We start from the raw sequence: 27,026 nt of genomic DNA, 5'->3' as shown, positions 1-27,026 counted from the left end.
ATAGAGGTTTGAAAATGCTCAAAGTCTCGACCGATAGAGACATACCTGAAAGGCACGGGTGGCACTAAAGTCCGCGATGCTCTCAGTAGTAAAATCTGTAAACTCTTCAACGTCAGCCGGGAATACGAGACCGCTCGTAGCACTCATAAATGCGGCCGGGTCGCCAAAAGCAGACGTCCCCTCGGGAAAGGTAAAGACGACTGCACCCGACGGATCCTCCAAATCTTTTCCTTTCCTTTTTGGTCTAGCCTCTCTGGGAGAAGGAGGAAGCTCGACTTCTGCGACGCCACCATCGGTCGGTTCCACAGTGTCTTTCGTTTTATCTGTTGCTTTCTTTCCAGACTTTCCTCTGGACGACTTCTTTTTGGCTTCCTGAGCAGCTTTCTTCCTTCGCTCAAAGGCTTCACCAGCACTTTTAACATCAACCGGGCCAGCCATTGTATCGTCCGATAACCCTCTTTCTTCTAAATTCAAATTTCGCATAAAAGAAAATTGGTATCCTAATAGTTCGAACGACCTTGTAGCGCACAAAACAGTACTTAAATCTCTAAGTTTAGGTACGGGAGTACCTTCTTGCAAGTCTTGTACGTGCGACCACAAAGAGCTCCTACGGAGGTTTGCTTCTTTCAAAATGTCCTTCCAATCTCTCTCCTTGGCAGTAAGGTCCCCAACGAAATTGTTAAAAGCTCACTCGTAGTTATCACAAGCAGGCTTCGTGCTCAAATTTCCTGCAAAAAGGAAAATATAAGTCTGGGTCAGTCAATCGCGAACGGAATGAACAATATACTATACATACTAGCTTTCTTCCAAGAAAGAGGAACTCCGTCCGATCCGCCGGACCGAATACCATCTCCCCTCGAACCCAGAAGAAATAGGGTTTCCACCCTCGGTCAGCTGTTGTCAAGTTTAATACCGGATGGCCCTGTTTCTTTCTAAACAAATTGAAAGTATATCGGCCAGGGTCTCGTGGATGTTCCTTCAAATAATAGCAGTTTAACAGCTCCCGATACCCGAACGGACGTCCCAGCCTCTCACTCAAACATTCAACTGCTAAGAGAAGCCTCCAACCGTTCGGCATGAGCTGCGTTGGGGCAATGCGGAAGTAACGCAAAACGTCCCGTACTAACGTAGGCATCGGAAAACGTAGACCCAGTTTGAACGGAGCTTCATACATTGCCACCCATCCCGGAACATCCCAATCAACTCTCTGATAAAAAGTCGCAGCTTTCACTTCCACTCCGGACGGAAATTTATAACAATACTTCAACCTCAGAAGTTCATTCCCTTTCAGAGCCGAAGCATCCGTCTTCGTCAGAAAGTTCAAGGGCCGGCCGTCCGCTTCGATCGTTTCAATACCGATGGGTGGAAGAGATTGATGATCACTTGTACCAGCCTCCTCGACAGGCTCCGCAAAACGCACCCCTGACTCGTGATAAGTCCTCCTCGGAAGACGAACCACTTTCAAAGGAGCGGGCCGACCTGAAGCACTTCGCTCATCAATTTCCCCGGTCGCGGTAACGCACTTATTAACCAACAGATGTTGTCCGGACTCTTCTTCCCTTTCATCACCAAACCGCGCGCCACTTACTTCGTCTAAATCAGATTCCCTAAGATTGGCGATTTCTTCCAAATGGGAAGCAGAAGCCATAGGAAACCTTTACCGGAGAGCCCCACCGGGGACCAAAGGCGCGGCGGAGACAAAGACCAGGAAACCGCCGGAAAAACAAAAACCGGCCAAATGATGGGCAAAAATCAAAGAAAGCAACCAGAGAGAACGCAAGCAAGAAAGAAACTAGAAACAGAAAGAAAAGTCGAAGAGAGACTTTAGGAGTCACCTGAACTTGGAGAAGAAAGAACCTGCAAGCAAGAAAAGAGGAGAAGGAGATCTCTGATGGGGGACGTTGGTGAAGATAACGAAAAATTGTTGTATATGTAGAAGATAAACACGAAAACCAAGGGACATCATTACACGGCATTAATGACTGACGAAAGAACCGTCAGCCGTCATAGAAAGACTGAGAACCCAAGAAACGTGCGAAGGGGGAATACATTTAATGCCCCGAAACCCTAAAAGGCGTACCTTCGGTAGACCAAAAGTCAGACAGTTGGCAGCTACAATCAATGCAAGAGATCCTATCAGATACGTCGGACACGTGCCAAGGAACTTTCGTCCGAACGAACAACTAGACCCGTGAGAGTCTAACGTTCAGCCCCAAGCGGTTAAGGACTTTCGTCCGAACGAACAACTGGACCCGTGAGAGTCTAACGTTCAGGCCCAAGAGGTTAAGGACTTTCGTCCGAACGAACAACTAGACCCGTGAGAGTCTAACGTTCAGGCCCAAGCGGTTAAGGACTTTCGTCCGAACGAACAACTAGACCCGTGAGAGTCTAACGTTCAGGCCCAAGAGGTTAAGGACTTTCGTCCGAACGAACAACTAGACCCGTGAGAGTCTAACGTTCAGGCCCAAGCGGTTAAGGACTTTCGTCCGAACGAACAACTAGACCCGTGAGAGTCTAACGTTCAGGCCCAAGAGGTTAAGGACTTTGGTCCGAACGAACAACTAGACCCGTGAGAGTCTAACGTTCAGGCCCAAGAGGTTAAGGACTTTCGTCCGAACGAACAACTAGACCCGTGAGAATTTAACGTTCAGCCCCAAGCGGTTAAGGACTTTCGTCCGAACGAACAACTAGACCCGTGAGAGTCTAACGTTCAGCCCCAAGAGGTTAAGGACTTTCGTCCGAACGAGTAAGCCTAAGAGGCAGAAAATCTGGTAAGAACGAACCAGACCATGATAGTTTAACATGCGATCCGTGAACGACGACCTGACTACTCTCAGAGTCAAGAAACTTGACTCCGAGAGTGGGGGACAAACTGTATGGGCCAAAAATCGTTGGCCCGAAATATTCCGACACGAGTAAAAGCCCAGCGTAAACTTCAATTACAGATCAGCCCAGATGTGCATTCCTGGGCCTGTCTGATCTGCAAATCCTAGCAACACGCAAAGCCCATATTTGGATGGGGTATAAAAGCACCTCAGTGCCATGGGGTCCAGTAATTATCAGATGGGATCAAAAGCCCAATAACAGCCCATCAAAGGAGCTAATCCGTACTGTTTAGCATGTGCTGAACACGTGATTGAGCACACTATAAATAGAGGAGGGGTCCTCCTCATTACGGTCTCTGAACCACCAGGTATCTATCTCTTTCTCTCTCTAAAAAGCCCTTCACTTCCCTCACTAAAATTATTTCCAACAGTTAACTGACTTGACCGTCGGAGCTTGTTCGGTCGACACCACACCGGTGTTCAAGTTTCACGGTCAACCTTTTCTGATCTTGCAGGGTTGTCATAGGCCTCAATCGACAACAAATTGATTGTAGATTTTAGTGTCTACAATATATATATAATTGCATTGACATTATTTGTATCTTTAATTTGTCTAAAGCTTGACCACAAAATGGATGGTTTTTTGGGAGATAAGTCCTGTGTTTACACTTTACATTGATAATACTTTGTATTACTGGGCTTGGGCGGAGTGAGTTCAAGGTATGAATATGATACTGGACAATTGTGATAAGGTTGGACGGGAAAGGCCTTACTGGGCTTAAGTTAACATGGTAGGCCCAATTATTGTAAAGAACTTGAGCCCGGTACAGATATGGACTTGTAGAAGAAGGGTAGTAGTGCTGTAGTGCACCCCTGATACGCGGCTTTTGTAACATGCTTTAGGCCCAAACTACACACTTACTAATTTCTATATATATGATCAGTCGTAGTCGTAGCCTCGTAGGTTCATTGTAGGGCCCGGAATCAAGTCACGACTCAGAGCATTCACACTGGATACTATATTAGACATTATTATCAACACTTTTTGAATAAGTATAATGCTACACCATCACAATGGGTATAATGAAGTATATTACAAGTACTTGAAATATTATTTTTTTGATAAGTTAAGCGCTACATGCACACAATGAGTGAAAAATGACACTTGAAAACTTAACAAAATTTGTCCATGCTACATCTTTGGAGTGTATATAAATTGATGAATAGTGAATAGAGAGATGATGAAAAGGAAGAGAGATGATAAAAAGAAATAGAGATGTGATAAAAATGAAGAGAGAGGAAATGAGTATAGAGTGTTAGAATGTATGGAGTGTTGATGAATAATGTATATTGTGGGACTCACTCATCCAATTAAATTGTGTCACCCATAAAAGAGAAGAACAGAGAGAATGATTTTGAAGTTATGGATATTACCAATACCACTGCAGATGCTCTCACGAGTATCAACTACGACTTGGCACTCGTGGTAGACCCTCAAAATTCATTGGCCATTTAGCCAAATCAGCAATTGCTTTGACTTGTTGACTTTTGTAGGACTTTTCATCAAAGGTGGGAAATAAATAAGTAAAAAATAAATAAAAGTACGAAATTATGTTTGAAAAACATTAAGGAGAAGAATGATCAAATATTAATGAAGCTGATAAAATGGAAAGACAAATTGCTCAACAGACAATAATTAATGTGACATGATCATCATATACAAACCAGACAAAACGGGCCCAATATTTGCTTTGCATATATAACTGCTTTCCATTCTGGATTGATGAAGATGATGATTTTGTGCACAAACCGATGCATTATATTTATATTATAATATAGTGTGTGTGTTTGTGTTCTGTACTCCATAGGAAATAGCTGGCAAAATTAAAGCAAAACCGACAAATATAGCAAAGGAGACACAAATGTTGAGCATCATAATGGAAATGAAAAAGGCTTGGCTGGAGCTGCATGTGATGTTTTATTATTTCCTTACATATATGTTTCAACTTAACAAAGTAGCTACATTTATACATAGAAACCTACTCAACGTTTCTGCTTACACCCTTTTTTTCACACGAATAGGAATAGGAATAGCCACCACTAGAGATGTCATTTCTGGGGTTTAGAATGAGAATTGATGAATACATATGGTCCAAAAGAGATTTGAGTTATAGCTGTACTTAATGTGAATGACCCTTCCTATCCATGCATGACAGATAAGGAGCAATAGACCAGCATGTGGGACTACACAACAAGAACAACACATGTTTGTCACTTAAGACTGTCCTAATAAAAGTATATCTACCCAATTAAGAGTACAAATACTCACGTCATAATTGGTGTTTAAGAACCTCTTGGTACTTATAGTAGCGCCTTGTTGCCCCACTAGACCAATTACCATATTAGACAATTCCAATCAGACACTTATAGGGCCACTTTGGTATTAATTTATCATGATTTTTGCCGCAAAAGAAAATGGTATAATTAATAAAAGAGTCAACTAGTATGCAATTCTCATGATGTACAATTCTCATTCAATTATCATCTAATAACCTAAAGAAGTGCATCACATATTCACACCACACTATATTTCTATATTTTATCCCCCAAAGTTTCCTCATCTTATATAATCCCCCATTCTCGATCACATTTAATTAGAGCGTGTGGGATAATCCAATCAAATCCGATTCAATCAATGTAAACAAGATATGAATTTGACGATTTGACCAAAATAAGAAAGTGAATATCAATAATTAATGCACAATTTAAAATTGGATACCATTTAGATTATACTTTGCCTTAGTTGCCCTCAAATATCTCTCAAAAACCAGAATAAAAAGTCCAAGTCTTCCTTCTGTTTTAAATTTGCGCGTTCAACTCTGATTTTTTTTTTCAGGTACATTGGTCTCTCTCTGTTTCTCTGACTCTCTCCCTCTCTAAAAGCACATCCTCACTTGTCTATAAAGCCTTGAAACGAAAACCTCACAGAAGCAGTGCCTTCTTTTGTTTTTTTTTTTTGGTAAAGTAGTTTACCACCCAAATGTCCCACCACTCCGCTCCTTTCCCTTCCTGCTTCCGCCCCTCCTCCACCGCCGGGGACCACATTAACCGCTTTCCTCCGACCCATCCACCGTCGTCATCCGCCTCGGGAAACCCCACCGTCAACACCTGCCTCTACCAGACCGATCTTGGGATCTTTTCCGTTACTTGGTCCCGCACAATACTTGGCCACTCACTCCACCTCTACCTCCACCCCATTGACTCCGCCAGAAACGGCGGTTCCTCTCCCATGTATCTCTCCGACCCACTTTCTCTCTCTACCCTGTATTTTCATCTCCACATCAAGCCCTTCTGTTTCTGGAAAAAACATGGATCCAAGAAACTCAATTTTATCAACCAAGAAAATAGGAAGACTAGAAGACCAACAGTTCAAATATTTTGGGATCTTAGTAAGGCGAAGTTCGGATCCGGAGCCAGCCCAGAACCACAATATGGATTCTATATAGCCGTGGTTGTTGACGGCGAAATGACGCTCCTCGTCGGCGATTTGACCAAGGAAGCTTATTCGAAGGCCAAAGCGAAAAAGCCGGAGAGAAATCAAGGTCTCGTTCTACGAAGAGAGCATTTGTTCGGAAACAGAGTTTACACTACAAAAGCGAGATTTGGGGGCAAGAACAGAGCAATTTCGATCGATTGCAGTGTCGAGGGTGACACTAGATTGTGTTTCAGTGTTGATAACAGAAGGGTTTTGTTAATTAAGCCTTTGAAGTGGAAATTTAGAGGGAATGAAACGATCGAAGTCGATGGTGTGCCTGTACAGGTCTCTTGGGATGTGTACAATTGGTTCTTCGACGAATTCAAAAATGGTCATGCTGTGTTCATGTTCAGGTTTGAAGAAGAAGAAGAAGAAGAAGAAGAAGATAGTGAGAAAAAAATAGAAGCTTGTAGGGTTGAAGGGAATGAGAAGAACGGCGTCATTTCTTGGCAGCAAAATTTGGAGTGGAGGAAAATGAGGAAGAGCTGGTTGAGGACTGCGAGGAGCTCGTCTTCGTCGTCGATGTCTATTTCTTCAGCGTCGAACTCCTCCTGTAGCTCGTCCGTGATGGAGTGGGTGGACGCGGATGATGCTGAGTCAATTAGGCCCAACAACGGCTTCTCTTTACTGGTTTATGCATGGAGGAAATGACGACATTAATGAATTCTTCTATACCCATTAAACGATGTGGTTTCCGAATGTGCTCTCAAACCCATTTGTTTTTCTATTGACATATTATATTCTGAGCGAAAAATTAGAATATAGATTAGAAATCAAGGATTCTTCTTCATTGTAATTATGATTATCTAGCCATTGATGAATCAAAAAGTAGCAGGAATTTTTCTGAGTTCGTTGAGAAATTGTTGACAAAACGTGAAGGATTCTCTATTAATTCCACCAGTTGAGAGGAAATTTCAAAGATTTCCCAAGGCATGACAATATATATTTCTTTTGGAAGGTGATATTCTATCGATAATTAGGCAGGTATAAGATTCATCCGAAATTCCAAAGGAAAATACAATCCATACAATCCAGATAAGAGATGAAAATACAAAACCAAACCTGTTCATGCACCAAGAGAGTGCGATCGAACGCCGGATGAGTAAACCAGTGAAAATATAAAACAACACTGGGTCGAATTTAAATCTGAGAAGACAGACTCGGAAAATGGAATGAAAACGGATATAGTCCAAGGCAGAACTATTATATGTCAAGGTGTGTCTCTCTTCTTTTGCTTTGCCCATTTTTTTTTCCTTTCTAATTCTTGATAACTAGGAGATTGGTTCGCATTGATTCTGGTTGGATCACTCAAGAGGTGGTAGCTCCCATGGACGGAGGCGATTTTAGTTGACTTGTTTGCTTTAGATGAGCATACAACAGTAGGCAGTGTAGCTGACAAAGAAGAGAAGGACGCCGTATGAAGAAGGAGCTAGAATTTGTTGACCGTAACTTTGACCAGATGTATCAGAAAGCTGAATGCTATTCTGGTTTTGTCCGTGGAGGACCTGTCAGTTTCGCCAGACTCGTGATACGAAGAAATCATATTCACATGTTATCGTGGGGGATGGGTCATGATAATGTTCAGACAGAATATAAGAGAATCAAAAACACTCGGCATGCATATATTCTTCTTGGATTTCGCTTCACAGATTTTAAATAAAAAATCATTATTAATTATCTCATACTCGAATAAAACGTACCCTACAGTGTCTGTTTCTTAGTATTTCTTATGGTGGAAAAAGTAAAAACGGGTTGGAGGTCTATAGTATAGGTAACTTTTGCTCCGTTTGTTTCAAGGAAATTCAACCTCTTATGAAAAAGGAAAAATTTATCACGAAAAAATAATTAATTATCAATGTTTGAACAAAAACATTGTTAATATTTTTCGGTGTTTGTTTGATGAAAAACATCAATTTAAAATAAACAAACAAACCGCTACAGTATCATGGATACAAAGTTTACAAACCCTAAAGGTATGTATTAGAACTCCAAAATTTGATCAATAAGCAAAAAATATTATATCCAACATATTAATTAATAAGCACATAAGGCTACAATCATGGTGAAAAACGACATACCCTCTTTCAAATAGGATGTTGTTTTCCTTAGGTTAGAGTAAATTCTTCATGACGATTTTTAGTTGTTTTTCCTTTATTTTATCAATTTTCATCAAACAAACATTGAAAAACATAAGAATCATTTTCAAAGATTTTATTTTCAGTGGAACAAACGGAGCATTAACTACAAAAGTAAATGATGATGATGTTCTATATTAGGTCTCTGAATATTCTATGAAATTGAAAACTATTGGAAAATTTTATTTGAGTCAGTCAAGTATTCAAGGTTATTTTTATAACTGTTTGTAATGTGGGATGCGATTCCAGATTTCAAAAGGACTTTGTAGCTTTTTACATATACCGACATGAACAACAAAATGCAGGATTTGGCTATCAAGTCAACCAATACAGTATAATGCTCTCACTTGTTTTTTGATGGGCTTCGAAGTCCAAAAAAAGCACAGTTTGGTTATGGGCTCAGTTCTCAAAATGGGCTTTGTACTTTTGTGTTTTGATGTAGCATGGCTACTGGCTGGGCTTTGTCCTTCTCCTTGCCCTCTTACCAGTATTAATGTATGATCATCATGTAAATGCAGGAAACTGAAACATATTGACACTGACCAAAGTACTTGGATCAGGGATTGGGATAAGTACATGTCTATTCTTTGGTCAAAATATTATCCAAATAACCTCGTCAATCTAGTTCAGATTTTAAGAAACTGGATTTTGCTCAGTTTACTATTTTAAAAAGACATTCGTGATTTTCCTTAATTGTTGCAAAACTCATTTGACATAATATGTCCTGCTAGAAGCAACATTGGACAGAAGCAAATCATTCAAAAATACCAAATCAAAACACCTCCCTCACTCAAGATTAGCCAAGAGAAAGCTTTCATAGAATAATTGCGTGTACAAGCAAGAGACAAAGAACTCTACTATAACACTTTGATCTTATGAACCATAAACAGGAGCATGTTACGTAAAACACGATTTCCAAAGCAGCTATTTTGACAACAAACGAAATTGAGAGAGCAGAACCAAATAACCAGACGGGGTACACAAGAAATTTGCACACTTACCCCTCGGCATATTGCTGATTGGTACTGTAGAACCCTAAAGTTTCAAAATCCAAAGAACTAAAAATCTAAAGCTTTAAGCTTAAGGTGGTTGTGGAATTACTGTGGATCGAAGACAGAGGAGTGGGAAGGCAACGTTTTTGTCTGCTGTGTCTTATTGCAGAACTTGTAGGACAGGATAATGCAGAAGGAGGAGGCACAGGGTTAGAAGAGGATGTGAATTTACTTGAATTGCTTCTCAGTTTCTTCTTTTCCTCATTGACACCGACTTCTGACTTAACATGTTGAATCTTTGTCTCGTTCAATCCCACTGGAAGAACACAGTTGCAGAAAAGGCCTGTAAATACATCAAATGAAACATAGAATGACATTAGCTTCACCCCTCCAACTGGCGGCATAGGGAGAAAAGAGATTGCATAACCGTGTCCACACGAAGTATTTGCCCAATAAATATAAATGTGAGAAAGGCGTCGATTGACACCAAAGCCATGTCAATGCAAATAGTTAATTAAAGTTTACGCTTCCAAAAACCCTTGCTAATTCGTTGCAAATTTACAGCAAAACTGTTTAAAAGGTAGGAATTAAAAGGATTTGAACACCAAAAAAGTTGGGACTAATGGAACTATTTGATACTTGGAACGGAAGAAAAATCTGAAATCTGAACTCTAGTATATTGAGCAAATTGATATGGCTGATAGCCATATCAATTTCTAAACACAGGTTTCCTAACAATAAGTAAAATAGCTTTGGAGAAGATATGTCCAACACTGTGTGGTTAAAAATGAAGAAACCCATTCCACAGCGTAAGGAAAAGTTACAATGCATGAAAATACAAATATCCTTCAATTTATGCAAAAGTTGGCCATGGTTATAAAGGGTAAGTTGACAATAATTCTCAAAATGGCGAATGGCTCAGCTTTGATAGTAAATGTGAAAAAAGTTTCAAAAGCCTCGACGCAATGACAGAGTAGACCACTAGAGAAGGAGGCTGTGGTTGATAAGTTGGTTTCGTGGAATCTTCTATATTTACAGGAGCACATTTTTCAAGCTAAATCAAAGATTGCTTCTTTGAAGTAAAGCTTTGTTAACATTTTCTAAGTCTTCATTTCCTAATTTCATTTTGTAAGAGACACTCATCCTTGGCAACTATTATATCACCCACCTTTTGTCCAGAAAATTAGAATCAAAGAAATATGACCATGCTTTACATGCTTTAAAAAGTAAACATGAAATATAAAGTTGATTGCACTAAATTCCTAACTTTAGCGACAACCAAGTGAATGATCATCTTAAAGTGGGGAAAGCAACTAAATAATGTCTTAACTTGATTAATTTTCTTACCTAAACGAGCTAGCCGATTCACCCATCGAGGAATAGGCTTCCCTGTCAATTTGATACACACATCATTACAAAAGTGGTTGCAGTTCTTTGTGATGAGATGATAAGTGTTCCCAGAGTACTCTTCAGCTAATTTCTCCATAAATGCTCGAACTTCTTTAGGACCCAGATCAGTTCTTCCAATCAAAACTGATTTCCTAAATGTAAAACCAGGGCACTGCTTTGGTTCCACTTCGAAAATCCCAGTCGTTGAATGGTCGTGTGCTCCAAAACCATACTCCACACCATGAACTGCAGCAGAAAAAAAAATCAGATTGATGTCATAATGCAAACGTGTTTGGTTACTGGAAAAAAAAAATCCTCGTTCTTCGTAACCCAATTTCTGTTCTTCTCAGAGGAAAATAAAATATTGAATAATATTGCTTTAATATAACAATCTGAGTGGATATGTTTCAGGGAAATAACTAAGGACAACCTTGTGAATTCCATTTCGCTGGTATGAAAATTCTAATAGACAAGCCCGCAGAATATGAACGAAAACATATTTTCGCACCAACCAAAAGAAAATCCAAATTAGACAAGAAAGAAAAATAATCCCATTTCCGTTTCATTTCTCAATAACCATACAGAAAATTCAAATCTACAAGTTTCACAAAAACAACGCAAATCATTTTTCAGAAACATAGAAAAGGCATCAAACCTTGCACTCCAGAATGGTAGATCCCGAGGCCAAACCAGTAAGCATAGCCATTCATGGGTGTGAGATCGTAGACATTCAGGTAAACCGGAACCGACCCGGCCTTCTTCTTACGGGGCTCCAACGACATTCTACACAACATCTTTGGAACAGCCTTCAGGCTTCAGCTTTCCAAATCTATCCGCGGAAAAAAAAGTGAGATCCTCACATGAAAAAGTTAAGTTCCCTCACTGGAAAAGCGAAAATTGAGTGGCCCAAGGAAATTCCGAGGAGTTTTGCATGTGTAGTTTGGTGATATATAATTTACAGGGCCCTCTTTGTGTGAAATTACTTCGGTTCTTCCGGCGGCCGAATACGTCCGCCGTGCTCTCTGTGTTTGATCTCCAGCTTTCGCTTTTTAATTTTTAATGGTTTGGAGATGCTCTACCTGGATCGGACCTAATTATTTGGGTATGTGATCCCATAAAATTACGGAAATTACCATAATGCAATCCCAAAAAAAAAGGGAAAATTCTCTTTATAAAAAAAAGAAAAATAAAAATACCTTTAAAGGTTGAATAAATGGGCTAGTGCTACACTGCTACTCTCTTTTTGCTGTTGTTCAAATGAATCACTTTTCTTTCTTTTTCTTTTTTCCTTTTTTTTTTTTGTGTAAATGAGCCTTTTAAAAGTAACACACACACAAAGGTCGAATTATGAAGAAAAACATAATTGGAAAATAGAGAGGTTTTTTAGACTTAGTTATTCCAAATACAAAATAATGCATTGTTAACAAATCATTAATTCATATCAAATAACCGATCAACCGTTTGTAAGTTGTTTCACTATTATTTCGTTGAAAAGCCAATTACTAATCATTCACTTAGGAAAAATATACCCATTTATAAATAAATGGTGGAATATTTAAAATAAAACTCTTGCTTTAAGTTTAGCATTAATTTCTGGAGTCGGGTTGGGGGACAACATTGGGAATCGATATTTTCTAAATTCTATTGGGAAACTTTAATTAATAATTTATTGAATTAACGAATTTCTAGTGTTCAGCTTTTAGCATCCACAACCGGCAGTCAAACACGCCGCACCGTCAGCATTTCGACGATTCATTTTTAATTATATTATTTAAATGGCTGTCAGTTTATTGTCCCACCGCCTCACTTATATATTATCTACAAAAACAGGTTTGTGATAATTGCCTTTCGTGGACGATTGCAATGTGAATCCACCTTATGGTGTGGGGTAAAGTGATATATGGAAAACTCTGGATAAGTCAAAATAATAGAACACTCATCTTTAGCTTTAGCTAGGTTTACTATGTAGATGTTTTCAACATTCATCCACTCTATATATAACAAAACATTATCTTATGTCGATTCTATAAAAATTGGTTGCCGAAGATGGATGTGACAAGAGAAATCAATATCTGTATTTTTCTCTCTCAGGTACAATGAATATCTTGGCCAATAAGGGCTTTCAAGTTTCAACTTGTGACACTACTCTCATGCATGAATCATGAAGGCCTGGTTTTTGTTTTTTTGTTTAAGGTAACTAAATAAATATAACATACTGAAATCGACTGAACATCGAAGTCGTTGTAGTATAGTGGTGAGTATTCCCGCCTGTCACGCGGGTGACCCGGGTTCGATCCCCGGCAACGGCGTAAATTTTTTTTTTCTTTCACTTTTGTGGGCCGTGGTTCGCCAACCATGGAATTGATTTTTCTGTGGGCTGGGCTTTATAAGCTTGGTAATTTAATCTCTTATAATGGGCTTTTAAGTTTTCCCTTTAGTCTCACGTATTACGGCCTTCTAAACCCTACCTTAAACCCCCACCACGACGGATCCAGGATAGGCTGCAGCGGTAGTACGGTACCTGCCATGGCTCGTTTGATTCGAAATGCCCAAAGAACTCTGTTTTCTTCTTGTTCTTCTTCTACAACCCTGATTCATGGACTGCGACGCCATGAATACTGCAATTGGATTTCTCACTCAAGCCTTCCATTGCAAATTAGACTTTATGCAGCGAACAAAATCACCAAATCGCCCTTCAAGGAGAACATACTTAGAATCCTCCGAAACGAGATCAGCTACCAGACCGAGTATGCCCCTCCACATGAGGTTCGTTCCCGTACCTTCAATTTTGATGTTGAATTTTATTTCTCTTTGTTTCCAGCAAAATTATGGAAAATTAAATGTTGAAGGGAACATTGATAATTTATGGATTAGAGTGCTGTGTTGGTCTCACTTGTTGGCATTTATTTGATGAAGAATTTAGGTTCTGTTACCTTTGCTGAGAAATTGAATGATTTGCCTGAGGGTTTGCTCTGTTTAGTTAAGTCGACTAAAGAGCGAAGGAGACAAAGGGGAGGAGAGGTAAAGTGGACCTTTGGGCTCTGCTTGTGAGCTTATTTTGTGTCGTGGTTGAGTTTCCATTAAAGTTCCTTTTTTTTTTGGTCTTTTGTAAAGGAAAAAATATGTCATGAGCTTGTATTGGATGATGGGGAAAAAATAATCTCAAAAAAGTTGCCCTTGACTCACTCAATTGAACTGCTTATTATTTGTTTTTTTTCCTTTTTTATGATGGCTTTGTTAAAATGTCCATTACTTGTTTAATTGCTTCTGACTAGTTGAGATACCCATTCAATATTTCTAATCAAGCTCCTGCACCAATAATGAATGATTTGGTTCATGTTGAAGTTTGGTAATTTTTCATAATTTCTACACCCTCTCTCAGTCTCTCCCTCTCTCTTAAGTATGTTTCTTTTTGGCATTACCTAGCCTGCAACCAGATTCAACTCGTTCATTGTGGAAGATAGACCAGGAGAGCAGTGGATCACCATGAGAGGAAGACATAATGACATTGAAGACATCAAAATTGAAGTAACCATGTTTGATGGATTCAAACTTATTCCAAAACCTGGAGAGGATGCCTCTGGGGAAGATGTGGCTCTTCATATAAGCTTGCTTGTTGATATCACTAGGGAGAATGATGGCCATAAATTGGAGTTTGCTTGCTCGGCGTGGACTGATTGCTTGGAGATTCAGAAAGTATACATCTTTAGTCATGACACGATGCTGTCAAGGCCGTACATGGGACCTGATTTCAGGTATAGTATATTCTCTTTTTCCTTGTTTGCAAGAAATTGTACTGTGTTTGTTGGAAATGCATGAGTTGGTTTAGTTTTGCAATAGGTGTATTTGGTGGCTTAGTTTGCCGTTTGTGTCTTTCATTTCCAGGAAGCTCAATGGCAATCTTCAGAAGGAACTTCATGGATTTTTAGAAGCGAGGGGGGTTAACAATGAACTATCTACTTTCTTGCATGAACATATTATGAACAAGGATAGAATTGAGCTCATCAAGTGGTTGGAAAAGTTGAAGTCTTTCATGGAGAAATAGGGGTATGGTTACCGTGTCCTTAAATATTGTTGTTATTACAGCTCTAAAATTTGTGGAGAAATAGGTGCATCATCATCATCAACCCCTTTATGACAAACAGTGTCATGTTCGGCAACATAACTAGCATCTCTCAGATTCGTTATGGATGTTTTATGTAACTTACCCATTTTATTTCTTCTCGAATGTCTAGTTTTAGACAAAAAAAATAGGATTAAGCCTGAGATGTAGATTAAAACTATTGAATCTTCTTTTGTCCATTTTCATGACCCTTCTTTTGGGATTCCTTTGCAAGAAAAATTAAACATGTCAGTCCAAAACATACGCCAATGCAATAGCCCACACTAAGCTTTCGATGTTTTCATTGTCTATGCATTTGCATATTTATGTATATATGTAAACTTCTCTCTTTATATTCTGATTTGTCCTGGTTCTTAAACCCAATTATGGCTAGGCTAATCAATGTTCTCCTCTTCTACATGTTGCTTGTAATTTTTTCAACTGCCAAGGGTGAATCAATCATTTCAGGTACACCTCCAAGTTCTGCTGCCCCGGCTCCCTCTTTTTATCCGGGTTTCCCCATACCCGCCACACCTCCCAATTCTCAGGCTGCTCGAGCTCATCGAGGAGTTAGAGCGGCTTATTGGGCTTCATTTACTGGTTTTCCAGCTTCATCAATTGAGACCTCCTACTTCACCCACATTTACTACGCCTCCTATTACCCGACCCTGTTACTTACAAGCTCAATGTAACAGGATTCGATCAACAAAAGATACCCGAGTTCATGAATGCCCTTCGGAACCGAAGTCCACCCGTTAAATTGATGTTGTCCATAGGAGGTGCCGGCAATGACCCTAACGTGTTCGCTAAAATGTCTAGCTCAAACACCACGCGTGCAATCTTCATCGATTCAACAATTGAAGTGGCTAGAAATTATGGCTTCGATGGTGTCGATCTGGACTGGGAGTTTCCTGGGAATGATCTGGATATGTTGAATCTTGGTTGGTTATATCGGCAGTGGCGGAAAGCTTTAGTTCACGAAGCCAGAATCGCTGGAAAACCCCGTCTCTTGTTGACGTCCGCTGTTTATTATGCTTTCACAGTCCAGTTAGATGGGCCGGTACGATCATACCCTAGTGAGGCTATAAGGAGATATTTGGACTGGATCAGCCCAATGTGCTTTGATTATCATGGGCCATGGCAGAATTTCACAGGGCCCAATTCAGCGTTATTTGATCCAACGAGTAATTTTAGTACTAGTTATGGAATTGGGTCATGGATCCAAAGTGGAGTACCTGCAAGGAAGGTGATCATGGGACTACCACTATACGGGCATACATGGACACTGAAGGATCCGGATTCGAATGGTATTGGGGCGCCTGCGATAGGCAAGGGTCCAGGGGATGGTACCCTAACTTATGATCAGATTCTTGATTTTAATTCTAACAATTCGAATCATGCTTATGTTAATTTTGATAATCCAACCATGACCTATTATTCCTATGCCGGGACCTCCTGGGTCGGATATGAAGATGTCGGGTCCATAAAATTGAAGATCCAGTTCGCACTGTCACAGGGCTTGGGCGGATATTTCTTTTGGGCTCTTGGCCAAGACAGGTCGTGGACTATCTCAGCCCAAGGTAGAGAATTGATAATTAATCATAGATGATTTATGCATATTTTGATTGACATGGTTTTTGTTCAATTTTTGCAGCTACGAAGGCATGGGAAGAGTAAAGTAAACTGAATAACTGATGGCTTCCAGGAGATTATTGAAGCCAATTTTATATTGTTATAATTATACTGTTTGATAAAATTCATGTAAGGTATCATTGTGGTTTGTTCATGTTTAGCCTTTAACAATCTCTATAACAACTCTTTACTCCTAATTTTATGGGCCGACGGCCCAATTTCTGGTGTTGGACTTGCAGCCCATCCATTTTCATATCGCCGAGCCCATTTGACTTCTTGATAGTGTGGGCCAAGAGGCCATAAGTATCAGTTTCATGAACACAAAAGGCTGATATCTCTTAGAAAGCTTAATCTTGCTTAACAAGTAAAGTAAAGCAGGAAATGGTCTGTGGGTACAATGGATGTGAACAGATTATATCATGTGCACATGAAGGCGTGACAGCTCTTAATTTCTGTAGTGGATTTCTTTTTCTCTCTACTCTCAGACACAGACAATATGCAATGAACCAAAAGGCAGCCATGTCTCGGTTGACGTCGCGTTGGAATATGAAACTGAAATCTTGTAAGAAGCCACCGAACAATATATACATAATATATTTATATATATTATTATATCTTCCTCATAGGAGACAACATTAGCAAAGCTTCAGCCTGTTCCTTGCCCTCTATTCATTGCTTCTTTAAATTAAGAGAATTCATGTGACTTCAAAAGGCCAAAGGAATCTCAAGATAACTTTGGTTTTATAAAAATATGATGCGTGGAGTGGAGAGGAGAGGAGAGGGTTCTGTCATAACATACATTATTAATTAAGCAAAACAGTTTAATTATTGGGTAGTCAAATGATAGTGAGCTGGATCATCAAAAAATAATTACTTAACGTGTTCATTGGGATCTTGTGCATGTGTATGTACATTAATTACAAATCACTTGAGTGATAGTTTATTCACAAATCTATCTTGGGTCAAATCGTATGGACTCAAATTTATGCTCAACTCACCATGTCATCGGGTGAGTCATTTTTGCGTATGTGGACATAATAACCTATGTTTAGACTCACATCGGATGTGTAAAATGTATACTTATATGACATCATTATCGGTTAAAAAATGATATATATATTTCCAGGTGTATGTAATATATATTCCTCCATATATGATGTAACACGGAGTAATTAAACATTTTTAACCAAGATTAATTCTGGATAATTGGGATTTATGGGGCAAATTAATGCATGTGAATTGGGAGGATCCGACACCGATGACAAGACATACACAGACGCAAAATCTACAGTGATTGTTAACTTGTGCTTTATATATTAGCCACCGAACATGTCATTATCTCAAGTAAATGATTGTGACTAAAGTAAGTGATGATCATCAAAATAATTGAAGATTGATTAAACTAATAATTAACAAGTGATTGCTTTAGTTAAGCATTGAATTTAATCATACGTCAATCAAACTTGATCTAATAATATCTTATAATAATTCATAATCATATGGAAATGAAATCCTCCCTCCACGTTAAAGGTTGTCCTTTTGTTTCTCCACTAAAACTTGATGCACAAAATATAGTGGCCATGCATTCAAGTGCAATGTCATTTGCCAACTTTCTTTTTCTTTTTCTTTTTTTTTGCCTCGAATTTTGTTGTGATGGGTTTGTAATAATTCAAAGAATTGGTAGAGAAGAATGATTGACCCAACAAACACTCGAGGTATTGTTTCATATTGAGTCAAATGTCAATGTGAGATTCGTCCCTAAAAGTGCCCTAAAGTGTTACGAGGTTGGACACCTCTTATTAAGTGAATGGAACTTTCACATCTAACTGATGTGAGATTCATAATATTCTCCCGCATTTGAGCGCTCATAAGAGACACAATAAGTGGAATAGACGGATTATGGTTCATCATGTGGTACCCCTCACCTTGTGAGTGGTCCATATCTGAAAATTCTATAGGTGACTGAAACACCATCTCGTGGAAGTCCTTGAGGATCAAGTAGATGCTCTAATACCATGTAATAATATTTTTAATGATAATCAAGGTTGAGAGTAAGAATTCACTGGTGTTTCCTAACATTTTTCTCATAATTATTGTGATCTTAGTAGTCCACCTTATAACATTATAACTTTCTCCACTGATACAATTTAAAAAGAAAAAAAGAAAAAAAGTAGCAGGCTTTTGCAATTGCTCCCACCACTTTTGGGTTTGTGATTTTTGTGTTCGTGTGATGTGTAAGTATTGGGGCAGCTCCAAATTTGGTTTTTGGTTGATTCTGTCTTGCAAGTTGCAATCGTGTCAACAATAATGTGTTAAACTGTTCATGGTTAGACAGGTTAGTTGTGTCTCCTAGATTTGACGATGTCAGGCCATAAAAAATGCTTTGCCTGTGTAAAAGCCTTTTCTACGGGTGCCCGGGACCTATTGTAATAAAATTACAGTAAATCCCGTTGTAATGTATTTTATGGGTAGTAAAAAATTTTATTTTTATTTTTAAAAATCATAAATATATAGTATTTTCATAACGAATACAACGGTATATTTTTTTGTTTGAAACAAAAATCAAATTCATTGTGATCAAAACATTAAATATTTTGAGTTTATATCCAATGGTCTAGAATTGTCTTGTCTTTTTCATGTTGAATTTGATTTTTATTTCCAACAAAAAATATATCGTTGTGTTCGTTGCGATGAACACTACATTTTTATGATTTTTAAAAATAAAAATAAAAATTTTTAATATCAAAAAAAGATATTACAGTGGGGCCTGCTGTAATGTATCGGGCTCCTCTATCTACAGGCCTAAAAATGGCCCCTAAAAAGAAAAGGACGAACCAAGTACGCTCATTCACTCGTGTCCTTTTCTCACTTGCTGTGCCATCTGACCCGCATAGACTTCCTGTGGCTCCTGCCACACTCAATAAATGCTATTTTAAAATTTTATATATATATTATATGGTGCCCAAATTTTATACTTTTCCCTTTAATTCACACACAAATTATATTCTTTTTTTTTTCCTTTAATTGTATTACCGACATAAAGTGATAAAAAGTCGAATCATAATAATTTAAATTGTGAGACTATTTGACACCATCACATAAAATCACTATTTAAAGTATGAGACTTGTCCACACAAGAAATTCACACTTGATAAACAGTTAAAACTCATGATATGACCGCAAGATTTAACAATGAATCCAATTAGACCTAAAACAAAATAAAATAAAATAACAAATAAGTTCAAAATTCTTGTAAAATTTGTGTTAGTTCAAAGTTGAAGCCCATATTTGACTAATCGGGACCGAAAATGGCAAGTGTAATGAGAAAATAATTACATTTTTAGATTTTTGCAATTGAACGAAAAAAAAAAAAGGATCATGGACATAGTCAAAGGATCAAAAGAGGTAAGATTTTCATATCAAACAATCAAATCAAAGAGAAGATACCCTCCATTTTTAGGAGAGCTTGATGAGATTTTTATTTTAACAAAACAAAGAACCAAGAAAAATAATTTAATTACTTACCTTTATTATTAATTAGTTTCTTTAGCTTTTGAATCACTTTGTTTTATTCAATTTTAATATACCATATGTCCATGATTCTTTGCACAAGTTATTTTATTTTGTCTAAGTAGAACCTAATTCCATGGATACATTGGATTAAGTTAAGAAAAAAATAGTATGTATATAAACATAATTATGAATTATTTACTTCATAAAAAATACTAGCAACAAATCAAAGACAACAATTTTTTGTTCAATTATAATGATGGGCCCTTTGTTTTTTTGGGCTTTGATAATTTATTTTTTTTAAAAGGAAAAGATAAACGCGCTACCATGATTGGTAAAACAAAAAATCAACAGTGAAATCTCGAGTGTTACTCAATGTCGAGCTTTCACCGTCCATGTATGGCTTTAGATTCCACATCCTCTCTCTTCTCAGTCAATTGTAAGATAACGACACATTCCTTAATAGATTATCTTCTCTTAATCACAATTTACTCCTTCAATTAAGACTAATCACTCCTTGCGAACAATAATCTTTCTCTGTCTGTCTCCGTCTCTGGCATTTGGGCTTCTCATATTCAGTCTCTCTCTTCTGGGTTTTTCAGAGGCCAGAGCAGTCTTCAGAGGCTACAATCCGCACAAGGGAGGGACTTGTAAGTGGTTTGCCTTGCGTTTTTTGTGTCAAAATGACTGTAGAGCAAGTAGTTGGTGACGGCAGAGATCAATTTCCGATTGGTATGAGAGTTTTGGCCGTTGACGATGACCCAACTTGTCTATTGTTGCTGGACACTTTGCTTCGTCGCTGCCAGTACCACGGTTTGCTTCTATTTTGTGTTTGTACCCACTTGTGTTGACTCTTTTCTGAGTCATTTAACGTTGTTTTTTTTTTGGGATTTTGTTCTATGTTGTTTAGATTTTGGTTTTTATTTGGTATATAATCAAGATTTTTGCTCCTCCAATCCTCTTTCATTCATGTTGTGTTGATGTTTTAGTTTGATATTGCAAATCTATTTGCTTTGTTGCATTATGATCTTTTGCAAATATTATGTCTGCTGCTTTAGATATCCTTTCACTACACAATTGTCTTTATGTTGTTCATTGTATTTGTTTGGTCTCTGACTCGGAAATGGGTCCCTAGATATGTATACTTCGTATAGGATTTCACTGTTCTAACATGATTTTCATATAGAATTCACTCATTTTATTCCCAACTTGGTCTTTGCTCTTCCTAGATTTCCATGTTTTTGGTTAAAGCTATTCAATAAGTAATGGTATCTATTAAATTTAGTGAAATGATTGCATAGAGCTCTTGATTACTTTGTGTGTCTTGATCCAAATTGAATGAGTTCTTGGGCATTGACTTTATTTTGGATCTTTCAATGTAATACTATATCTATTTTGGATTTCCCATATGGTTTGATACATCCACCTTGGTTGTATTTGTCGACCGTAAGTCTCTGCAAAGTGGGTTTTCTCATTGTGTTTTTGTTTCTGCAGTTACCACGACAAACCAGGCAATCACTGCACTGGAGCTGCTGAGAGAAAACAAGAATACATTTGACTTGGTTATTAGTGATGTCCATATGCCAGACATGGATGGTTTTAAGCTGCTTGAGCTCGTTGGGCTTGAGATGGACCTTCCTGTTATAAGTAAGCCACAAACTCTTTCCATAGTTTTTCACTTCATCTTTCGTGTGGTCATCCTTCTATAGGTAATCGGTAGTAAAAAATATATGTTTGAATATTCTCTTCAGAGTTTGCAACTTTCTAATAATTTATTAAACGCCTTTATTCTTGTGCCTTCTCCTATCGAGTTTTATATATATGGGAAGCCCAGAACCTTGGCACCCTCCATGCTAACAAGTTTTATGCCAACATGACAACTGTATGATTCTGCTGAATTATTCTGATTTCATAGTTTTTGACTCAATTATCCTATTTCATGACAACACGTGGAATGCTTGGAGGGAAGAACCCTCCCGATATGTGTTCTGAAGGGCTTAAGTAAGGAAATGTCAAACAAGGAATGGCAGTTCTCAACCCTTGGAACATCCTCTCTTTCTAATCCTAAGCCATTCCTATCTAGTGACCATGAGCGCTCTTGGAAAACTCATGTAGTTCCTAGAATGGAAATAAAAAATACTTGGACATCCAGCATTTTTTTGAATTTGATATGCACTTATTTTCCACACATTTTGATGAACATCTTCTAAGCTTGTCTTTATCTAACGGTGTATTAGTTTTATTTACAAAATGTTTTAAATGTCTCCAGTGTTGTCAGCAAATGGTGATACCAAGCTTGTAATGAAGGGGATAACTCATGGAGCTTGTGATTATTTACTCAAACCTATACGGATTGAGGAGCTGAGGAACATATGGCAGCATGTGATAAGGAGAAAGAAAGTTGATAACAAGGTCAGGAATATTTCTGACAATCAAGAGAAGCCTCATCAAGGAAGCGATGAAACCACAGGATTAGGAAATTCGGAGCAGAAGCTTAACAAAAAGCGAAAGGACCAAAATGAGGAGGACGATGAAGACCATGATGAGAATGATCATGATATTGATGATTCTTCAGCTCAGAAGAAGCCTCGCGTTGTCTGGTCGGTAGAGCTACATCGCAAGTTTGTTGCAGCTGTTAATCAGCTTGGAATTGACAGTAAGCTTTTAATAAATCATCGTAGTGATCAATGTTTTTTATGTTGGTAGCTGTAATTGGCATCTCATCAGGGACATTTTTCACTATGTAATTCAATTTTGATTTGGTATGATGGTATCCATTGGATCTTTAATTCCTCATTATGGTTATTCTGCCTTCCTACCTGATGCAGAGGCTGTGCCTAAAAAGATTCAAGAGTTAATGAATGTGGAAAAGCTTACAAGAGAAAATGTGGCAAGCCATCTCCAGGCACGCATTCTTACCTGCCCTGGACCACTTTGAATCAAAATGAACATATGCTCCTTGAAGTTAATTTTGTTACTCTATGCTTGCAGAAATATAGGCTCTACCTTAAGAGGATCAGCTGTGTGGCAAACCAGCAAGCCAATATGGTGGCAGCCTTGGGTAGTACCGATTCTTCATGTTTACAATTGGGTTCTGTGAATGGATATGGATTCCATGCTTTGTCTGGAGCAGGCCAGTTTCATAATCCGGCTCTCAGAACTCTCCAACCTAGTGGGATGCTTGGTAGATTGAATACTCCTACTGGTCTGGGTCTGCATGGTCTTCAGACTCCTGGAATGATGCAATTGAATCAAGTGCAAAACTCAGGCAACTTGGCCAATGATCAAGCTCAGTTCCAGCCACTCATGCTTCCTGGAAACCATAATGGGAACATACTTCAAGGGATGCCCATGTCTTTAGATTTTGAACAGCTACAGTCAAACAAGAGTATTACGTGCATTGGAGAGATTCCCGATGTCATTGATGATACAACTGCTTTCCCTGTTTCTAGTGGCTTCCCAGATGCAAAAATAGAGAGTTCAAACCATCTCCTTGGTGTCACAAACAAACCATTGATGTTAGAAGGACTCCTTCAAGAAAGCCAAGGTGGCCAAAAATTCGGAAAACAATCTCCTATATCGGTTGCCTCTTTAAATTCAGGATTTTCGTCCCATGTTCTGGACCATGCTAGATGTAGTGACAGCTGGTCAAGTGCTGATCAATCAACCAGTTCCCAATCCAATTCTTTTCAGTTAAGTGAGCGTTTTAAACGGGCTAGTCAACGTGCTAGTAATGTGAGAGAAAGCATGTCTATGTTGGCTTTCCAAATGGGAAATAATTCCTGTGATGTTTCTTCTATGTCTTCACTACCCCCACAGTTTCAGGAGGCAAAAGCTGATTTACAAAGCCAACCAGATTTAGATAACGGTTGTGCTGGCCAAATAATTAACAATGCCCTGCAAGGTTGGGATGACCGTAGACACGACACATCCTACGTTTCAAGAGCTGCGGTAAACTCAGCTATTCCTATTAATGTTCCTGGACGTCCACTGGGCCAGAACATGGATCCTTATAATCTAGTTCTCCAGAGAACCACAGATTTCAGTTTGACAAGACAATCAAGTTTTGTTGATTCATTACCCTTACCCATGAAGAATAATGAGACAGAGAATTCGGCTTTAGAGACACTGCTGAAGTCAAAGGACAGCCATATCATGGGCCCACAAAAGATGCAGGGCAGTTACATTACCAACAATTTTGGATACTTAGAAGACATAGCAATTGCAATGGTGAAACAGGTAAATTAATTTTGCTTTTCTTTAGTGCATTCTATTGAAATGTCGGCAGTTTCCTTTTCTTTTTGGTGTCTTTCTATAACTGAGTGTTTAATAATTGCTATTATTTTTCTGAGGTTTAAAGACCAGCTGAAATTATTTTTTCTCTAATATCATTTTATAACCGCTAGAACGTTGAATCACAAATTCACAGTAAAGAGATGATAAGAAGGCATGAATATGCATGCTCTGCATATGAAAGTCACGGTGTTACAAGTTTATCTACTTGCTTTTCTGATTTATTAGCTCAAGGTCTCACACAGACTTTACGCATAGATTCTTGTTTTCATCATCCGATTGGCAGGAGCATCGATCTTTTTTTCATGAATATGTATGTGTGGAGGCAATCTTACAAATGCTTATGCAGAAATTGATATCTGTTTTGTTGCCTACCTGACTATATTAAGACTAAAGAATGACGATAGGCTACATTATGGAGAGATTGCTATCTTTCATTTTTTCTGGTTGAGAAGGATTACTATCTTAGTCTCACAAGCCTAGATTGGGATTTAGGCATATACGTGAATGTAGATTGTGCACATAATATGCATCTAGTGCAGGTTTTGTGGTAAGATCTGTGAATTTCAACATTCCATGTTACCCAGTTGTCATCTAACCTTGGACATTGAGCTGATGTTAAGATTCCGAAAAAAAGGTTTAAACTGGTGGGCGACATCCTCGAATCAGTTGCTACTCATAAGTCATAAGTCATAACCATGTATGTGCACATTCACCTGGCTCACAATCAAATACTCCTTGGGTAGTTAGAGGTCCCATCTCAGATGTGGTTTGCCTTGATGAGGGGCATTACTGAAAGTGGTTTGCCAATAGTGGTTTGCCAAATTAATCATAACGTATTGCAAAACTGTTGTTTTCTTACTTTGTTATTTTCCCTACCATTTGCGCTTAGCTATTAAAAATGCTTTTAACACAGTTTTGCAATACCTTCCAAGAAACTTTTGGTGGAAGCTGCATATGCAGAGTAGATAGTGTATCTTGTAATGGAGCTTCCTCTTGTGCTCTGATGGGAGTGAATGGATATGGTTATCCACTTGTTAGAGATATGTTACAATGGAAGAAGCTTATTCAATCTAGGATTGCAAGTCACTTCAAGTAGAGTCTGCTTGCTTATCTGGATATAGCTGTTAATATGATGAATGTGATAAATTATTCTCTAGTTTGTCAGAGTATATTTTCTAGTGTACTTTTTCTTTGATGAATGATTATGATAATACGTTATGATTAATTTGGTGATGCAGGAACCGGACAAGGGGAATTCAATTCAAGGAGACTTTGGATCTGATGCTTATTCGTTCAGGAGATGCATGTAAAAGTAGTATTTACCCACTGAGTCTCGTAGAAAGAAGGGTATGCTATAAAAGTCTAGGCCTTCTCCATGAATTTTGCCGTCGTAATGTTGTTAGTGTCCTTGTTTATGCATTCCTCTGCAACATTGTCCTAAGGCTCCTAGACATGTTAACTTTTATGTTGCAATTTATTTTGCTGTTGTGGTCATAATCTTCAGACATTGTTTCAACCGACCAAACTTGCTGGTTCTATATGCAGAAAATAATTACTGGGTCTTCTTTTCTTTCTTTTTTTTTTTTTTCTTTTTTTTGCCTTGGATGTTTGTTTAGTTGCAGTGCAAAGAAAGATTATGCGAGGGAAGTCACAGGATTGCAATATTTGTGAGTGGAGTGTGTGTGTGTAGATATGTGGTTGAAGTGCCTCTGTTTACCTCTGCGTACTCCCACATCGGTTAGGATTGTCCCTCTGAAGTAGTATATAAGTTTCACCTACAACACACTTTTTTTGCCTGGATGTAATACTCTGGGTAGTGTGTTGTAGCGGTTATTGGATATCTACTTTAGTTGTAACTCAAAAAAAACTTGTGTAGCTCACGTGTGTGAGTGGAGTGTGTGTGTAGATATGTGGTTGAAGTGCCTCTGTTTACCTCTGCGTACTCCCACATCGGTTAGGATTGTCCCTCTGAAGTAGTATATAAGTTTCACCTACAACACACTTTTTTTGCCTGGATGTAATACTCTGGGTAGTGTGTTGTAGCGGTTATTGGATATCTACTTTAGTTGTAACTCAAAAAAAAAAAAAAAAGAAGAGTCTCTTATGGAACGACAGATCCATACATTTTGAAGTTTGAAATTTGAATTTTTTTTTTTGTGAAATCTAAATCATTTGGGTCTGACTGGTCCACTCAAGTTGACCTCATTGGCCCATTCAAGTAGGACATAGGTCCATCTAGATTGGGCCTGACAGGAAAAATGTATTAACTATTGAGCTTCGCTGCTTTCATCCGCATTAGCCCCTACTACTAGGTCTAGGCATGAATGGCAGTCTGACACAGCTAAATCGGGCCTAACCGCCCATTCATTGGGAGTGAGGCCCAACAAAAATTGGGCCTGACCTGTGTCAAAAATATCCCACATTCCCACTCCTACCATTCATGTTAGGCCCTAAACCCTAGCTCTTCTACATTGAAACTAAAAAGTAAAAAGAGGCTTCAAAACCATCTGAATTTCATGCACTCAAGAGAATGCAAGGCACGGGGCATAAAAAGTGAAGAAACGTTGCACGATTGGTTTGTTTTGGTGAAAAGGGATAAATCAATCAATG

The 27,026-nt window shown here is 38.4% G+C and overlaps 4 protein-coding genes, 1 non-coding gene and 1 pseudogene across 5 annotated transcripts; 5 read left to right on the top strand and 1 right to left on the bottom strand.

The window, feature by feature from the left end:
* The first annotated feature begins 5,729 nt into the window (after positions 1-5,729).
* LOC119997115 lies at positions 5,730-7,220 on the top strand. The gene has a single exon (XM_038843927.1). It carries the CDS (start codon positions 5,866-5,868, stop codon positions 7,009-7,011), a length of 1,146 nt encoding a protein of 381 aa, XP_038699855.1. The 5' UTR covers positions 5,730-5,865; the 3' UTR covers positions 7,012-7,220.
* Positions 7,221-9,260: 2,040 nt separating this feature from the next.
* LOC119997118 (deSI-like protein At4g17486) lies at positions 9,261-11,940 on the bottom strand. Its single transcript, XM_038843931.1, has 3 exons — positions 11,532-11,940; positions 10,835-11,122; positions 9,261-9,830 (listed from the first exon to the last, which is right to left on the bottom strand). Exons 1-3 carry the CDS (start codon positions 11,668-11,670, stop codon positions 9,562-9,564), a joined length of 696 nt encoding a protein of 231 aa, XP_038699859.1. The 5' UTR covers positions 11,671-11,940; the 3' UTR covers positions 9,261-9,561.
* A 1,173-nt stretch (positions 11,941-13,113) lies between these two features.
* TRNAD-GUC lies at positions 13,114-13,185 on the top strand. The gene has a single exon. It is a non-coding gene; the product is annotated as a tRNA-Asp (tRNA).
* A 157-nt stretch (positions 13,186-13,342) lies between these two features.
* On the top strand, positions 13,343-15,178 carry LOC119997117 (uncharacterized protein At2g39795, mitochondrial-like). Its single transcript, XM_038843930.1, has 3 exons — positions 13,343-13,642; positions 14,303-14,631; positions 14,762-15,178. Exons 1-3 carry the CDS (start codon positions 13,403-13,405, stop codon positions 14,919-14,921), a joined length of 729 nt encoding a protein of 242 aa, XP_038699858.1. The 5' UTR covers positions 13,343-13,402; the 3' UTR covers positions 14,922-15,178.
* A 90-nt stretch (positions 15,179-15,268) lies between these two features.
* LOC119997114 lies at positions 15,269-16,827 on the top strand (annotated as a pseudogene).
* Positions 16,828-20,554: 3,727 nt separating this feature from the next.
* Positions 20,555-25,990, top strand: LOC119997113 (two-component response regulator ARR12-like). Its single transcript, XM_038843926.1, has 6 exons — positions 20,555-20,933; positions 21,615-21,767; positions 22,390-22,776; positions 22,949-23,025; positions 23,112-24,359; positions 25,655-25,990. Exons 1-6 carry the CDS (start codon positions 20,804-20,806, stop codon positions 25,724-25,726), a joined length of 2,067 nt encoding a protein of 688 aa, XP_038699854.1. The 5' UTR covers positions 20,555-20,803; the 3' UTR covers positions 25,727-25,990.
* Positions 25,991-27,026: the final 1,036 nt, after the last annotated feature.

This window comes from Tripterygium wilfordii, chromosome 4 (assembly GCF_013401445.1).
Source record: "Tripterygium wilfordii isolate XIE 37 chromosome 4, ASM1340144v1, whole genome shotgun sequence".
In the NCBI taxonomy this organism is placed as follows: Eukaryota; Viridiplantae; Streptophyta; class Magnoliopsida; order Celastrales; family Celastraceae; genus Tripterygium; species Tripterygium wilfordii.
Note: the sequence above shows the minus strand (reverse complement) of the source record. Positions and strands in the feature narration are given on the sequence as shown.